This window comes from Eublepharis macularius, chromosome 14 (assembly GCF_028583425.1).
Source record: "Eublepharis macularius isolate TG4126 chromosome 14, MPM_Emac_v1.0, whole genome shotgun sequence".
In the NCBI taxonomy this organism is placed as follows: domain Eukaryota; kingdom Metazoa; phylum Chordata; class Lepidosauria; order Squamata; family Eublepharidae; genus Eublepharis; species Eublepharis macularius.
Genome location: NC_072803.1, coordinates 24,258,853 through 24,277,871, shown reverse-complemented (window position 1 = coordinate 24,277,871; position 19,019 = coordinate 24,258,853). Strand labels below are relative to the sequence as shown.

Here is a 19,019-nt window from a genome sequence, read left to right as displayed (position 1 = left end):
CCTCATAGGATGGTAAACCCACGGTCCAGGTAACGTAAGAACCACCTCAAAGCTCCTGCATGGAACGGGTTGTACATCCTGCATTCCAGTTATCCCTTGAATCTCACTTAATGCATAGAAAGGGTAAATGCTTTATCTGAAGCTAAATGCGAAAACTGCAGCAGAGGCAGACTGTTCTCAGCTGTAGTGCCTTCAGCACATTTGCATTGTAACTAGGACTGCTGCCAAACCCACTTCAAATTAAATTTGTGGGTTCTGCTACCATGTTTGAAAGAGCAGCTTTTAAAATCAAAGGAAGGGTTACCAAAATTCATGTAACCACCATTCTTTCCATAATTATGAGCAGTAAATATTGATAGATAAAAAGGCCCTGGATGCTTTTATGCAAGCCAACATGACTGGGGTAGCCAACAGGTTGCCTGGAGAAAGATGTCCTGTCCCTTTAATAGAGGATGAACGTGTAGAAATGAGCAGCTGAAGCTTTTCACAGCAAGGAAGTAAATAACACCAACTGGTACATAACACCCCACTGAGCGTCTCTTAAAGCAACAGGGCTTTCCCCCCCCCCCCACTCCAAGCAGTTGGCAACCCTGTACATGACTTGTTTGTTGCATTGTGCATTGTGTTTGTTGCTGATCCCAAATGCAGACTATTAACCTCAAGATGAATTGGGATTTTGAGCAAATTAAGTATATATCCAGGGCTTTAACAATTATGGCTCAAAAATGTGTTGCAGTGCAAAATTATAGAAGGGCAGATAACAATCTGGGAGAATAGACTTTAAAAAATAATTCCTTCCTGGGCATTTCACATCTTGCTAATTAGGTTGGCAACATAAAAAAATATACTGTGAAATAATACTGAATTAGATCTCCCAGCAAAATAGTACTTAACATGCTGAAAGCTGTTTGCTGCCCTAGAGACACTTAAATTGGAGAAAGGCTCCTTAGCCTTGAGTAGGCTTCATATTTTGCTGAGTGGCTTGGTTGGATACAGTCCATTACTTGGCTTATCCTTCTCTGTACTTTTTACTACTGCTGTGGACAAAAAAGCAGAGACAGAGGAGTACCAAAAGCTCCAAGGATATAGTGAGGGAATCAGATGTGCCTCAAAACTTTAAAAGTGTTTCCAAACTCCCATGTAAATGTGGTAAGCCTTTTACAAAGTCTTTCCAAGATGAAAAGAGAGAGAGAGAGATGTTTTAGCTTCATGCTGGGTCTTTGTGACACTTTGCGGTATTTCTTCTCCCGATAAACCATGCAGACTCTTTCAAAGCCACTGAATTAACATTTAAGTCAAACCTTTTAATGTTCCTTGGACACGGCACGCTGTCACTTTCTGTCTCTGAATTGTAAAGAGGGCTAGGAGTAAATAAATAATGCAACAGGCATATTGCTTTGGTGAAATAGGCTCCTGAAGAAGGACTTACTCAGCTCTGTGATGATGGGGATACTTTTAAAAGGAAGCTGTGACAATTGACTCTTCATATCCATTGGGTCTCTATTAACTTCCATTGTCTTAGTAGCTGTCAACATGAGAGGGGGGAGAGAAAGGTAAAATCAGGAATGAAATGAATAGATTTGAGTTTGCAGGCAACTAGAAATGCTTCAGAGATCCATTTCATCTGAATTTCTCCTTGGATTTTAGTGCTTTAAACTACCTTGCTTTTTTCTGAAGGGGAGCCAATGTATTAGGAATTCTCTATTGCTCTGTCTAATTCCTCCCATCCATACTTTTCATACAGAGCATGTATGTGTACTTGTCACAACTTTTATTTATATCAATTCACATTAATTTCCATTCCCATGTTACCAAAGTGTACAATGGCATTGATAAAACACCATACAAAAGCATTCGTGATGTGATTGTACATACAAATGTATCACTATTCTTTTTGTGTCTTGTTTGATTCATTCACTGCAGTTAGGGTTGCAGGCAACTGGCAGGAAACTCTGAGGGGTGGCAAGAATGAAATCAGTGTCATGCTGATGCTGCAACATGTCTTCCGGGACAAACCTGGAACTGACATTACCATGTTGGGGTGATAGTCTAGGATTCACTCAAAACTCTATGATTGTACCTGTTTCATGCTGGAAGTGATGTTGCAACTCAGTGTGACACCCCCCTCACATGCTCCCAGTGCTCCATGGAACAGCAGTAGGAGCCCAGGATTGCAAGGTGGGAGGCCTCTTGTCAAAATGGGAGACTTACCCCGCCCCCTAATAAGATGGCATGTATGCATCAATAAAAGACTGAGTGAAAAGAATCATACCTATGATCATACATATGGTCATATCTATTTTTTAAAATTCTTTATCAAAGCAAACATCTCTCTTGGCAAAAGGGAAAGATGCAAATTATTGGAGGGAACTGAATGATAAACTTGATATAAGGCATCTTCCTATGTTCATATGAGCTAAACACTGAAGAACAACACTGGAAACTTACACTGAGGGCCAAGCTACACATGACGAATGACACTTGAACGGCAAGTGGATTGAGTGGAGGGCAAGTGAACAGGGAGAAATACACTTGCTGTTCACGTGTCATTCGTCATGTGTAGCTTGGCCCTGAGAAAGAGTTTAAGAAGGCATTCCAAAAAGGAACAAAAAGGAGCTGTCTGCATCTCCATATCAAAGGAGTTGTTTACATCCCCCCTCTCCTCCTTCCCCCCTTCCCCTCCTCTATATTTGGCCAGTTTCCTTCTGCCCTCCATGCATCTGACAAAGAGAATGTGATTCTCGAAAGCTTATGCTACAATAAAATTGGTTAGTCTTAAAGGTGCTACTGGACTCTTTTTGATTTTGAAAAAATAGAAATAAAAGAAGATCTACCAAGGATAGAACCTATTTACTAGTACTACTACTAGTTTACTATTTACTAGTATGAATCTCTAGTAAATCACGGTCCTTCTTTTGTCCCTGTTTGTAAATAGGGAAAGATGGAGCGTATGCAAAGAAAAACTAAAGCACTACTGATAAATGCCTCACTTCGTTTTTCCAAGCTTCATTATCTATGGAGGTTCAAACTGCTGAAAATGGAAAGCTCTCTTTGGAACTGGTTATTGTCATCGTGGTTCAGTATAATTTTTTTAGGTGCTGGCAACAGTTTGATGAGGCACACAAAGTCTCTGGTAAACTAAACCAGAGGGATGGGTGGGCTCACTCTCTCTCTCTTTACACACACAAACACACACACACGCGCACGCGCGCGCGCGCGCGCGCGCGCATGCGTGTGCGTGTGTGTGTGTTCCAGCTGCACCAGAGGTTAGCTTTCCTAGCAGGTGAGTTAAAGATTCAATCCAGACAGCAGGAAGTTCTTTGCCCTCCCAAATATGTCAGAAAAGATGTAGAAAAGTATATATTTTTAAAAAATGTCCCGTCTCACAATGACTTTTGCAATTCAAGAGCTGTGGGGACATATAGTTGTCTGAAGAGATCAGCATAGGATGGATTCCTTGGCAATTACCTTTTAGACAACCTGTGTTTACTCCAAGGAGGCAGGAGAAAGAAGGTCTTCCCTTGTGCTACTGAAGATTGATCTTTTGTTGAATCATAAAGACTCTGGAGCCAAGAAGAGTAGATCTGTGCCACTCAGAAATGTATACCCATAAGATTCTTTGAGATAATACCAGCTACTGTTTCCCCTTGTGACCTCTGTGCATTGGATCTGAAGGTATGAAGTTAACTCTTGACAATTCTGTACTGTTGCAGGATGTACATGGAAGAATCTGATATGTATGGCCAAATGTTTGGATCCTGAGAATTTCAGCATTTACTTATGTACATTTTTTATAAGGACACTTTTCTAGAAGCCATGGTGCACAACTGGGAAGGATGTGTAGGATAGTCCCTTTTGGACATTCAAAATATGTGGAAAAAACGTTGTGTGGAGGATATCAAATGTTGTATACAGAGATGTTGTATGTTGTATACAAATGTTGTATGTTGTATACACATGCATACAAATGTGTGCATGTTCAAACCTTCAGATTAATTTGTGAAGATCCCGAGCCAGGGTATTTGCATACTGTTCTTGCCACTCATTAATTATCTATATTTTTCATGTCTGAAAAGAGCTAATGTCTCAAAAACAGGCACAATCATATTTTCTCAGCTCCATTCCTTTATTATTTGGAATGTTTACTTCATGTTCCCAGCACCTCCTTAATTGTGGGTTGATCAGAAGAATTTCAAAAATTATTTCCAGAGCTGTAGCATTTGCAATTTGCCACAGCTATCAGATTCTTCAGTTCATTTGCATCTTTCTTCTCTCTGCATTGCTGATGCACATGTGAGCATTGATAAAACACTGCAAAAATAAATCTTGATGTGATTCTTTTCATGCAATGTTTTACTGGTGTGCCCATCGACGCACTACTGCACATTAGTAAAACACAATGCAGAAGATCAAACGTATAACTTTATTCCCTGTAGTATTCGGCCATTGCAAACAAGTATGCAGATGCATGGGTAAAACCTTTTAGCAAAAGAATCTTAATGCAATCTTACATGCAGCCATGTAAGATAGCAGTGTTTTGTTAATGCACACATGTATGTGGGAGCAGATACAAACTGACTAAAAGTAATGAAAGTTGTGGCAAACCACACATAGTTAGCATTCTGCATAAGATCATGGGTATTTCCCAACCCAGATAGTTCTGCTTTGGAAACAAGATAAGAGGATTTGTAATTTCAAAATCATCAAAGAGAGATGAGGAATCTAGAGATTTAAATAGACCTTACAGTGATTTCTATGGACATTTCAGAGGCCTGAACTGTTTCTTTATTTATACCACAGCTCTAAATCCTTGGTTCCTTCCATTCATAGCTATCTATCCCCATTGTCCATAGAAGGGAAATTCAGAACCGCTTTGAGAAATTCAGCAAGTCTTATAAGAAGTTCCACATTCATCTTAAAATTAGGCAGTAAGTCTACTTATCAGCTGTGTTTATTGGGTGGACAGCTTGCTGAGCTATGATGAACTCCCAGCTAGACATCTAATTTCTCATTCCTATTTTGATTCCCAAATCCCCATTTGATTTCACTTCTCCTTGTGTGAACTGAATTTGTGTTTCTTTATTTCTGCACCACTCTCTGTATCTTTGCACCAATTTTTCCCATTGAAATGTACTTCTTTTTCAAAGTTTATCAAAAAAATTAACATTATCTATTTGTATAACTATGATAGATCTAAATGACATATATTGTATGTGTAAATAGCACATAAATCATATGCACACAATACAAACAGACCTCTAAAATAACAGTGAGTAGAAAACTGAAACTGTTGACACAAGTATAATCAAATATAAAAAGAAACAAAATAGGTAATTTTTCTTCTCTCTGGGATCTGACATTCCAAAACACAGCTTCTCTAGCCCTCTACACACAAAATTCTGTATCTTGAAATTAATGCACATAGAGATGAAATGGGCAGGAGCAAGTTGGTACCACCCTTATGCCCATGGGCAACCATAGAGCCATAGGTACAGAGTCCACATATGTAGGAAATGTATGTGTATGTATAGCCTCCATCTTTGTGCTCAGCAATACTATTTATTGGAATTCTTCCAGTCATAAAGATGAAAACTACATACTCTAATGCTGGCAATTGCATAGATCTGAGGGACAGGGTCTGAGCATTTGTAATATTGAATGCGGAAAGCTACTGAAAATCTGCTAATGTGCTCTGTGGGTTCCAAGAAGTGTTATGCAGAATCTCCACTGAGATATTTCAGCAGCCTTCTCAGAACCTCTTCTCCTCTCCCTTTAAATTCTTCAAGTCACAACCTCCACATTTTCTTCAAAATTTCCCATTCATGTGCTCAAACTCAGTGCCAGTTTGGTGTAGTGGTTAAGAGTGTGGGACTCTAATCTGGAGAACCGGGTTTGATTCCCCACTCCGGAGGGCCAAGCTACAAGTGATGAATGACACTTGAACGGCAAGTGTATTTCTCCCTGTTCACTTGCCCTCCACTCAATCCACTTGCTGTTCAAGTGTCATTTGTCACTTGTAGCTTGGCCCTCAGTTTGAAGCCAGCTGGATGACCTTGGGTGAGTCACAGCTTCTAGGAGCTCTCTCAGCCCCACCCACCTCACAGGGTGTTTTGTTGTGGGGATAATAATAACATACTTTGTCAACTGCTCTGAGTGGGTGTTAAGTTGTCCTGAAGGGTAGTATATAAATCTAGTATTATTATTGTTATTGTTGTTGTTGTTTGTTGTTGTTGTTCCCAATAAAAGCTGATATTTTTTCTCAGGGAGGGCTTGTGGAAGTAGAACACAACTTCTGTATGCTAAAGTGCCCAGGCATGTGAAAAGGCAAAAGGCCTCAATCCCTAGCATATGTACTTCAAAGGCCCTTAAGATTGGGGAGAATTTCTTCTCAGAGGCCAAGAACAAGGGCTCATTACAGTGGACAATACAGGGCTAAATGAAACACTTGTCTCAGCATAAGGCATCTTCTTGAAAAATCTGAATTGTGGAAATAGACTAAAAAACAAAGGAAGAACCAATGCAAATACTTTGAATAAACAAAAGAAATCAAGACTGAATCCCCTAGTTTTTCAAATGAAATCCAGGGCAGCATTTGCTACAGTTAGTTCTCCCCCAAATATGGTAATGAAGAAAACAAGGTCACACTGCCAAGGTGGGAATAAATTGGATTAAAAATTGAATTGACTGCATAAGCAGGAATTTAGGTGGTATTAAATATGTTGGTGGGATATTCATGTCATGCGATAAAGGAATTAAAAAACAGATCTTGGAGCACACACAGACAAACACAATCCTACAGAATACAGGAGGAAGTTTATGCAGCAGTTAATCCAATTTATATGTCAATGAAGCCTATAGTAGTCTCTCAGCAAATTGTGAAAATGGACTGAGGAGATGAAAGCATTTTAGACAGGCTCAGAGAAGTTAGGACAAAGAGATCCTCAGTACCTTGGAGGAGAAAGTTTCAAAACTTGCCTGAGGAAGACAAGACCACATGTTCAGTAAGGGGCCATAACTTAGACAGACCATTTGCTAGGCATGCATAAGGTCCCAAGTTCAGCCTCCTGCAATAGAACGTTGTTATTTGTATGTTGTTGTTATCAGGGCTTTTTTTCTGGGAAAAGAGGTGGTGGAACTCAGTGGGTTGCCCTCAGAGAAAATGGTCACATGGCTGGTGGCCCCGTCCCCTGATTTCCAGACAGAGGGGAGTTTAGATTGCCCTCCGTGCTGCTCGGCGGCGCGGAGGGCAATCTAAACTCCCCTCTGTCTAGAGATCAGGGGGCAGGGCCACCAGCCATATGACCATTTTCAAGAGGTTCCGGAACTCTGTTCCTCCGCGTTCCCCCTGAAAAAAAGCCCTGGTTGTTATTATTATCTCAACTTAAAAGGATCAGGTAGTAGGCAAAGTGAAAAATCTGTATGTAAGAAAGCCACTGTCAGTTAGAGTGGACAACACTGACCTTGGTAGTTAGATTCACTATAAGGGAATTTCATATGCAGGAAAAAACAGCTGGCAAGGAAAGAGAGCTAGAAGTGGAAAGGATCTGATAAAAGAGAGGAGATGAAGCAAGCAAGCCATGGGAGAGAAGAGCCTAGAAAGCTGTGTTGCCAAGAGAAGAAGATGATGAAAAAGGGCCAGAGTTGAACTAAAGGACTTGAAAACTGGGAAGAGAAGTTCAGGCTGTGCCTGACCACTCATTCATCTAAAGCCCATTTTAATGATATGTTTCTACGATCTAGTGTATCTCTTAGTGGCTTCTGGCATACAGCTCTGTCTCTCATACATAGTTTTAATTAAATCTTATGCTCTTTCAAGATATTATGTTAGATAGCACAAACCCCTAGTAATATGGGAGAGGATGCATTTTGTTTTTAAGCCAAAATGCTTGCAGAAGTTGTTGTGAAAAGAGGACATTCTATTATTCATACTATAAGCTTTCGAGAATCAAGTTCTCTTCATCAGATGCCTGATCAAAACTGGGCAGATACAGAAGAGGAGGGGGAAAGAGACAGAAAAGGGAGGGGTCATAAATCACAAGAAGGCAGAATGCAATTAGCATAGAGGCAATCAAAACATTCCTTTGCTTGGAAATGTAAACATCTCCTTTTGGTGTGCAGTCAGTTTGTAGCAGTGAAGGTGTCCAATTCCTATGTAGTATAAGCCTTCGGTAACCACAGCTCTCCCTGCCAGTTGCATCTGACAAAGAGAACTGTGGTCCCCGAAAGCCCACACCAGGCGTCACTGGGCTCCCCCAGATCACGCCTCTGTAAAGAGAATCTGTTACCTCTGGTAATGTGATAACCATTCATAGTCTCTATTCAGTCCCAGGACGCCCAATTGTTGCAGGAAAATGCACCATCACAGTAGGAGTCTCGGGATACATGGACTCTATCCTCAGGCCCTATGCCACCAGCACACCCAGCTATTTAAGGGACACCGCTGACTTCCTCAGGAAAATACAGTCCATTGACAACCTACCAGATGACACCATCCTAGCAACCATGGATGTGGAGGCCTTGTACACCAATATCCCACATGCAGATGGATTGCAAGCCATACGGAATATTATCCCGGACAAAACCACAGCAAACCTCGCCACTGAACTTTGTCACTTCGTACTCACTCACAATTACTTCGAATTTGGTGACAACTTATATCTACAGGTTAATGGCACAGCCATGGGCACACGCATGGCACCACAATATGCTAACATATTCATGGCGGACTTAGAGCAACGCTTTCTCAGCTCCCATCCACTGGAACCACTACTATACTTAAGATTCCTGGATGACATCTTCATCATTTGGACCCATGGGAAGGAAGCCCTTGAGAGATTTCATCAGGACTTCAACAACTTTCACCCTACTATCAACCTAAGCCTGGACCACTCTACACAACAGGTACACTTCCTGGACACCACTGTACAACTACATAATGGACGAATAAATACCACCTTATACCGGAAACCAACAGACCGATACTCATATCTACATGCCTCCAGCTTCCACCCTAAACATACCACTCGGTCTATTGTCTACAGCCAAGCCTTACGTTACAACCGTATCTGCTCCAATGCTCTCGACCGAGACTCACACTTAAGAGATTTACAACAAGCATTTTTGGGACTACAGTACCCACCAAATGAAGTGAAGAAACAAATTAACAGGGCCAGACTAGTACCCAGAAACAGTCTGCTCCAGGACAAACCTAAAGGAACTAACAACAGAACACCACTGGTTGTCACCTATAGCTCCCAGCTCAAACCCATCCAACGTATCATCAGTGAGCTACAACCCATCCTGGAAAATGATACCTCTCTCTCAGAAGCCCTGGGTGGAAGACCTTTCCTTGCCTACAGACAGCCCCCCAATCTTAAACGACTTCTCACTTACAATCATGAATCGGCCAGCAGAGTCACCAGCACAGGGACCAGGCCCTGCAACAGACCCAGATGCCAGCTCTGCCCCTATATCTACCCAGGGAATACAATTACAGGACCCAATGGCATCAACTACACTGTCTCTGGCTCTTACAGCTGCTCATCCTCCAATCTGATATATGCCCTCATGTGCCAACAATGTCCTTCTGCTCTGTACATTGGACAAACCAGCCAACCTCTACGCAAAAGAATAAATGGACACAAATCTGACATTAGAAATGGAAACGTCCAAAAACCAGTGGGAGAACACTTCAATCTACCAGGACATTCCACCAAAGACTTAAAGGTCGCTGTGGTTCAACAGAAACCTTTCAAAAACAAAATCCAACGGGAGGCTGCTGAATTGGAATTCATATGCAAATTTGACTCTGTCAAGCGGGGACTGAATAGAGACTATGAATGGTTATCACATTACCAGAGGTAACAGATTCTCTTTACAGAGGCGTGATCTGGGGGAGCCCAGTGACGCCTGGTGTGGGCTTTCGGGGACCACAGTTCTCTTTGTCAGATGCAACTGGCAGGGAGAGCTGTGGTTACCGAAGGCTTATACTACATAGGAATTGGACACCTTCACTGCTACAAACTGACTGCACACCAAAAGGAGATGTTTACATTTCCAAGCAAAGGAATGTTTTGATTGCCTCTATGCTAATTGCATTCTGCCTTCTTGTGATTTATGACCCCTCCCTTTTCTGTCTCTTTCCCCCTCCTCTTCTGTATCTGCCCAGTTTTGATCAGGCATCTGATGAAGAGAACTTGATTCTCGAAAGCTTATGCTATAATAAAATTGGTTAGTCTTAAAGGTGCTACTGGACTCTTTTTGATTTTATTATTCATACTGGGATTGTTTCATATTGGGATACGTGTATGTGTGCGTGTTAAAGATACTTTCTTTACCATTACTGGATATTAAACATCAAACATTGCATTTCTATTGTTATTAACTAAAGCTCCATCATGTTTGATGGGGGAAGGGGAAAGGAGAGGTCCAGTCCTTTCAGCAACCACACTCAGCAGGACTGAGGATTGTTTTATCAGTCGTCTTTAGCCATGATAGTGAGGAATAAATCCTCCATGCTCAAAGGCAGTGCATCTACTATTATAGCTGCTGAAGAAACTATCATCAACTTGACCTCATTTTCTGCCGTACATTGGGTCAGAAATTCACACATCTGCTTGTCTGCAGCACTTAATAATATTGTCTGAAATTGTTAATTTCTATTGGAATTAAAGATGAACAGATTTCTTTTATTGCTTCACTGTTCTGGAATTCCACTTTCCTTACTTCCAGTTCCTAAAATCAAAGCCAGAATAGAAGCAAAACAAAACAGAGAAGCGTTGTGTGTGTGTGTGTGTGTGTGTGTGTGTGTGTGTGTGTCTCTGTGTGTGTGTGTAAGACTCCATATGAGCTGCATTTCACCAGCGCATAGGAGTGCAACAGTGCATCAATAAAACACTGCACAAATATATTATTAATCATATATAATTTATAATATATTGATGCAGTATTTTAGTGAATGCACTGTTGCACTCCTATGCACTGGTGAAATGCAGCTCATATGGAATCTTGGTGACCTATATGAACCTTCACATCAAGATTGCTTTTTTTATCAGTGGCAATGTATACATCGTTGGGGGGAAACAAGCACAGGAACGAAAGATTTTGAAAGCCAGGCAAACTGAAATTGCATTTACCAAATTTGGATTCTTTAAAAAAACAGAGCGGAAAATCCCTAATGCATCAGTTTCACTTTGGAAAGAAAGTTATATATTTCAGAACTCCAATTCAATTCAATGAAGAAATGCAATGAAAAGAATTTCCGAAGCATCTCTAAATGAGAACATGAGACCTGCTACAGAATATATGGGGTTAGGTTCAGGAGGTTAATACACTACTCCATTGCTGTCATTCGCTACCATTTAAAACTGAGATTGAGTCTAGTTTTTCAGATGCTACTGTGCCTAATTTGAATATGCTTCCAGTCATTGGCTGGACATATTTTCCTTATGTCAATATTTTTGCTCCCATACAGTACATAGCCCTATACCTGAAATGTCTCATCTTGGCAGGGTGCAATTACCAAAGATTATTTAATTGCACCCTACCACTGCATATTTGAATTGCAATAGCATATTAAATTGTCAGGCTTAATTACTGTTGTATGTTTAGATTATGCCACAGATTATTTAGTTCAGTACCTAGGTTTGCCAACCTGCTTGCAACGTAACATGACAGGGTACTAATTAGAGTGATACAGAGAAATCTAAACTTTTCCCTGATGGGAAGCACTGCACTGAAGCATCTGTTCTGGTCCTCAGAAAACAGTATTTTTCTGTATGTCTTCTAAATTATCTTATTGAGCGGTTTACAAAGTGTGTTATTATTATCCTCATGGCAATCACCCTGTGAGGGGGTGGGGCTGAGAGAGCTCCAAGAAGCTGTGACTGACCCAAGGTCACCCAGGAGGTCAAGTGAAGGAGTGGGGAATCAAACCTGGCTCTCCAGATTAGAGTCCTGTTGCTCTTTGCCATTACACCAAATTGGCTCTCAAAGGTGAGTATTTTGGCCACATGCGTCAGAACTTAGGGGATTTGTGTTGGGCTTCCCACAAACCATTACAACATAGAATGGATGGGATAGATACATTGTACATATGCAGTTTTTCTACAATTATCTCATATTGGGGATAATTGTCATGTTCTTGCCAGGCACGCTTAGACATGGACCCTTGACATGCCACCAACCAACACGGACCTGCCTCTCACTAACCATCTTTCCATTTTTAACAATTGCACTTACATACCGCTTGTCTAGACAGATTAGTGCCCCGTTCAAAGTGGTGAACAAAGTCAGTGTTATTATTATCCCCATAATACCGCTGGGGAGAGCTGGGGCTGAGAGGGGTGGCTTACCTAGGCCACCTGCTGAGCTCATGGCAGTAGTGGGATTCGAACTAGCAGAGTGCTGATTCTCAGTCCAACTGCTTAACCACTACACTACAGCAGTCCCTGCCCTATATGCTTTTCTCCCAGTATGGTTCATGATTTCAATGTTAGAGCCACTGTGTGGCAGTAGTTGCAATGTCAGACTAGCATCTGGGAGACCAGGTTCATATCCCCACTGTCATGGAAGCTTGCTGGGTAGGATTGGCAACTTGAAATTCCTGGAGCCAAGGGAGAGGAAGGATCTCAGCAGGGTATAACGTCATAGAGTTCACCTTCCAAAGCAGCCATTTTCTCCAGGGGAACTGACTGCTATAATCTGGAGATCAGTTATAATTCTGGGAGATCTCCAGCACCCACCTGGAGGGTGGTATCCTATAGCTGGGTGACTTTGGGCTAGTCATTCTCTCTCTGCCTAACCTATCTCACAAGCCTTTTACTGTGGGTTAAAATGGAGCAGGGGAGAAGGATGTTGTAAGCGGCTTTGGATCCCCAGTGGGGTGGGGGCAGTGGAATAAGATGGGAGAGAGGAGGGAACTGCACAGCTAAAAATAGCAGAAGGAGGGTTTAATGCCACTCAGCTACATACACTCAGCAAGCGTGGTGCAGTGGTTACAGTGCTGGACTGAGATCTGGAAGACCAAGGTTTGAATCCTTACTCTGCCGTGGAAGTTTCCTGGTAACCTTGAGTCAGTCACACAGTACCTCATAGAGTTGTTGAGAGGATAAAATGGAGGACAGGAGAATGATGTAAGCCACTTTGGTTGCCCATTGCGAAGACAGGAAGGTCTACATGCAGTAAATAAATATATAATCCTTTGGCACATTAAATGGCACATCCCAACCCCACAGGTCTGATACAGGTATAATATTGGTCCCAGAGATATTTAGGGCATCCGTGAAGTATAGGGTTACCAACCTCAAGGTGGGAGTTCTCCTGGAATTTCAGCTGATCTCCAGATTTACAGAGATCAGTTCCCCTAGAGAACATGGCAGCTTCAGAGGGTGGATTCTGCAGCATCACATTCTCAATGAACTCCTGCCCCTCCCCAAACTCTGCCCTCCACCCCCCCCCCCTAATCTCTAGGAATTTCCCAAGCTACAGTTGCCAACCCGAGTGAAGCTGGAATGTTTCCTGTTTCCTTGCTATTTTTATTAGCTTATATTTTTGTTCTCCTCTTTTTGCTGCTGATTTTGTGGATTCATATTAATTGTGTCGTCTTATTGTACATTTTCATGGACAGCATATATAGTAATTATATGTGCAATATGTAATGTATACAATGTATTAATGTAGGAGTGGTGTTGATCTACTGACTGGTAAGTACTGAGGGAGAAATATATATTTATGGCGAAGATTTGAGCTACTGTGATGCACTTGTTAGAGTGTCAGAAGAAGATCTGGGACCTGCAGGTTCAAATCCCCAGACTTCCATCAAGCTTGCTGGGTTATCTGGGGCTTACACCAGCTGGAGTTGCTTTGAAGAAGGCCAGAATTTTTTTTTAAAAAAAAAATATAGCCAGCAGACAGGAAATGCTGTGAAAATTAAGAATCATCACTTTCAATTTACACAGAGAACCAAAGTGGATATTTTTACCTCAAAGAAGCAGGGATGAGAAACCATCCTTAGTGGCAAAGCATTTTTCTTAATGTCTGAATTACACCTTAGTTGTACTGCAGTTTGAAAAACACCAGTTTTGATTATTTTCTCTGAAATGCAGACCTAACATTTCCCGAGAGTTTATTTTTTTTAATTATTCAAGGGAGTTGCATTCTAAGCCTGCATTAGAGTCATGACAAAAAATGCAGTTTTGGCAAAGTTTTTGATGTGAAACAAAGACACTTTATCTACTGTTGCAAAGTTTAAAATAACAACTGAATGGGAACAGCAGGGTGGCAGTATGTCAAAACAACTCAAAAATTGGTCTGTCAGCAACTGAGAAGCATTGTGTTTAAAAGGCAGGTTTTTAATTGTCTTTATTTAAAACAAAAACAAAAAACAGACAAGCAACTTCTCAGCCGAACCTAAAATCATCTTCAATCTTTTCCTGTAGCTTGCTGAACTATTATGCTGTAATCAGCACTCAATGATCAACTTTATCGCATTTGATCCCCTTTATATCACTGTTAGCCTTCTCTGTGGGTAACATTACAGAATAATGTTCTATAACATTTCCTCCTTCAGAAAAGTTTGACTTGGGGAAGGGGGACTAATGAGGAGTGGGGATGGGTGGGTGGGGAAGAGGCTGGAACTTGTGTATGAGTGTGTATGTGTACCCATGGACTCACAGAACACTTGCAAATGCCTACTGGGTATTTTTGAGTTTAAAAAAGAGAAGCACAGCATGATGGTTTTCTCCACCATGCCCGTATGACCTTTCTTGTGAAGGCAGAAGAACATGTGAAGAAGAAGACACATTAATGCCTTATACTAAATCTTTTTTTTTAAAAATTTATTGGTGAGTACATACAATGTTATTCAATACACAAATTCCCCGTCTTATCTAAATTATATCAGCCCCCACCCTTTCCCCCCTCCTTACTGACTTCCAACAGCTTTCCAACCCCAAACCCCTCTTATTACTCAAATTACTCTTAACCATAATTTTTCTAAATCCTATATATGTTATATCACTTATTCTAAGCATGTTCAAATTCTTCTATATCTCCAATTTTCTAATATATCAATCTACATTTCACCGTTTATTTTTTAATACAATCTCCTTATTACTAATATTAGCTTAGATTAATTAATAGCTAAGTTTCCCCATTAATGGTAAAGTTACTTCTCTCTCCCCTTTATAAAGTCACATATTAATAATTCTCAAACTGCCACAATCCTCCTTTCACATCCCATTTTTTTTCTAGATATTGTTTCAATTTCGCCCAGTCTGCAATATATTCTCCTGGATCAAGATCTTTATGTTTTCTTGTCATTTTGTCCATCTCAGCCATGTACAGCAATTTGTAAATCCAATCTTCTATAGTTGGTATTTCTTGCACTTTCCATTTCTGCGCATACAAAAGTCTTGCTGCTGTAGTCATGTAAAATAGCAATGTTCTGTACTGCCTTGGAACTTCTTCCATTCCCAAGTTCAGTAGCAACAACTCTGGGTTCCTATTTATTTGGGTTTGCAAAACCTCATTAATTATTTCTATTATATCTCCCCAGTATTGCTTAGCTACCTCACAAGTCCACCACATATGATAAAATGATCCTTCATGCTTTTTACATTTCCAGCATTTATCTGACATATTTGCATTTCCATGCGCAATCTTCTTAGGCATTAAATACCACCTATACATCATTTTGTATACATTCTCTTTAATGTTGGTACAAGTTGAAATCTTCAAAGTATTTTTCCACAAGTATTCCCATGATTCCATTGTTATTTCTTTATGAAGGTTTATTGCCCATTTCACCATCTGGACTTTGACTGTCTCGTCTTCCGTATACCATTTTAAAAGTATTTTGTATATTTTCGAAATATCTTTTTTGCCTTCTTGTAGAATCACTTCTTCTAACTCTGAGTTTTTTAGTCTTATTCCTCCCTTTAGACAGTCCGAGTTGTAAAGATCCCTAATTTGCCTATATTGAAACCATCCATAGTGAGGAGATAACTCTTCTTGTGTCTTTATTTTTGGTATTCTATGTTCTATCGACATTATCTCTTTATAAGTTAAACATTGTTGTTCATTATAAACAGTTCTCAGATCTATTACTTCATATGGTACCACCCATGAAGGGATACCACTTTCCATGTAATTCTTATATTTCTTCCAGATTGTGAAAAGGCTTCTTCTGATATAGTGATGCAAAAACATAGAGTCCGCTTTAACTTTATCATACCACAAATAGGCATGCCATCCAAACAACTTTTTGTGTCCCTCCAAAGTCAGCAGTTTACGGTCTTTTAACGTTATCCAATCTTTTAACCATGTCAGACAAATTGCTTCGTAATATAATCTTATGTTTGGCAGTTGCAGCCCCCCTCTTTCTTTCAAGTCTTGTAATACCTTCATTTTCACTCGGGGTTTCCTGCCTCCCCACACAAAGTCTGAAATTTTTCTTTGCCATTTGTCAAATTGTTTGAAGTCTCGGATAATTGGAATAGTTTGCAGCAAAAACATCACACGTGGTAGCACATTCATCTTCACTGCTGCTATTCTTCCCAACCATGACAAATTTAATTTATTCCATTTTATCAAATCTCTTTCTATTTGTTGCCAGTTTCTCATAATTATTTTTAAATAAATCTATATTTTTCGCAGTCAACTCAATTCCTAAATATTTCACTTTATTAGCTACCTCACAGTCCGTTATATCCATTAGTTCTTGCTGTTTTTGCTTCATCATGTTCTTACACAATATCTTCGACTTCTTTTTGTTCACATAAAATCCCGCCAAATCACCAAATTCCTTTATTTTATCCATTATTTTTGGCATATTGTCTATTGGATTTTCCACTATCAACATTACATCATCTGCAGACTTCCGGTTTGGGATCCATGGAGGTCTAACGCAGCTCCAATAGTGGAGCTGACCGGGCTGCCGTTTCCAGCGGCCGGTGGGGCAAATTCAGCCCGCGGCCAACTGCTCCCAGGCGGAGAACAGGCAAAGAACGCTCAAGTACCTCAGGGCGCGTCGATCTTGGGCGAGGGGGGGTTCTGCGCTAAGGATTCTCTCTCGTCCCTTGAGGTCCCACCCTAAGACAGGTCGGCATAAATCTCTGCGGCAGATCCGGGGCCAGTGCAACTGGCATAAGATCTCCATGCCCAAGCTTCAGCAGGGGAAATTAATTTCGGAAGAAAATTTGGAATCGAAGCAGTGATTACAACCCAGAAAGACGTGTGAAAAGGTAAATATCACTATCTCTCAAACCGGGACAGACTGTTTAAAGTAATGAGGCTTTAAAGTGAACTTTTAAACTGCAACAGTTGGACTATATTGAGAAAAAGATCCGGCAAGAATTTGATTAGAAAAAGGACTAAGTTAAAGAAAGTTATTGAAGAAAATAGATAATTGTTTACCATACCTGTGGTTATAAAGTGATAGCAAGCTGTGAGAAAACTTCTACCATCGCGAGAGCTGCAGTGGAGAGTCGGCAAACAGGAAGTGCGTAACAGCGATAGAGGTGCCTGTGAGAGAAGGTCCCCATCGAAGAACAGGAAGAAGGGAATCGCCATTTTTGAAAAGGGAAGGGCATTGACTTCAATAGGAGCGGAAGTAGGACATCTTGGATTATAAAAAGACTATAGAAAACCCATAGAGAAAAGACGCCCGACATTTTGGATTTTGTAAGTGTCTCTTGTTTATTTTAAGAACCGGGACATTTAAATTATTTCAAAGGGACATTAATTTAGATGCCACGGAGCTAAGGAAACGTGCAGACTCGTGGGAGCGAGGTAAATCAAGCCCCACGATGTCGAAGAAAGAGTGGCAAACAGCTATTGAGAATTTGGACAAAAAATTCCTGGAAATGTTAAAGGAACTGAAGGAGACAAAACAGGAGTTGGTGAGAGAAGTTAAAGATGTTAAAGAGACAGTAAAAAACGAATTGGCAGAGGTGAAGAAGGGAATGGAAACAATACAAACTGATTTACAGGCAGCGCAGCAGAAAGTTCATGTTGTGGAAAAAGCGATGGAGAATCTTACAGAGACGCAACGAACAGATAGTGATAAGGGGGAGAATGGCGGTTGCGGAGAGTAAATATATGGAGAAACAGCTGAGGTTTCGAGGTTTGCCGGAAATAGAGACAAAGACAGCACAAGAACAGGTGACTGAAGTGTTAGCTGAATACCTGGGAAAGGAGGAGGAGGAAGTTGTGGCTATCCTGGATGTTGTGTACCAAATAAACTCCAGATTCGCGGCCCAGAGGAAATTACCAAGGGACGTGATTGTGCAATTCACGACAAGGAATATAAGAGAAATGATAGTGAGTAAACAGTTTCAAGATCCATTGGTAGTCGATGGCAAGACGATTATCATCATGAAGGAGCTACCCAGATCGGTGTTGCTTGATCGGAAAAAATATAAAGTGCTTGTGCAGAATTTGAAGGATATGAAAATAAGATATAGATGGGAATTACCGGAAGGGATATCTTTTGAATTTGGAGGAATGAAAAAGCACATCAGATCTGAATTTGAGATGGAAAAGTTTATGAGGGACAATGAAAAGGACTTACCAACAACAAGGCTATGAATATGGAGTGTAAAGTTTTATCTTGGAATGTAAATGGACTTAATTCACCCAAAAAGAGAAAAAGTACTTTCCACTGGCTAGTAAAACAAAAATGTGACATTGTATGTTTGCAAGAGACCCATATCAGAAATCAGGATGTAAAATATCTTAAAGTGAGTAAGTTGGGCATTGATTTTGTAGCGGCCTCAAAAAAGAAAAAAAAGGGAGTGGTACTATATATTAAAGAGGAGCTACAGCCAAAATTAATGATTAGAGATGTGGAAGCCAGATTTATAGCAGTGGAATGTACATGGAATTTAAAAAAAGTGTTGGTTATTGGAATTTATGCACCAAACGGTGCTAAAGAAAGCTTCTTTGAGGATTTAAGGAAGCAACTAGATGAACTTACATATGATCAGATAATCCTTGCAGGAGACTTCAATGGAATTACA

At 40.5% G+C, this 19,019-nt stretch overlaps 1 protein-coding gene across 1 annotated transcript in view; it reads right to left on the bottom strand.

Annotated features, from left to right (window-relative positions):
- Positions 1-19,019, bottom strand: part of KCNU1 (potassium calcium-activated channel subfamily U member 1) — a 125,357-nt gene that overhangs the window by 15,899 nt on the left and 90,439 nt on the right. Inside the window, exon 23 of the mRNA XM_054998055.1 lies at positions 1,430-1,525. Coding sequence (XP_054854030.1) covers positions 1,430-1,525 — 96 coding nt within the window. The remainder of the gene's footprint in view (positions 1-1,429; positions 1,526-19,019) is intronic.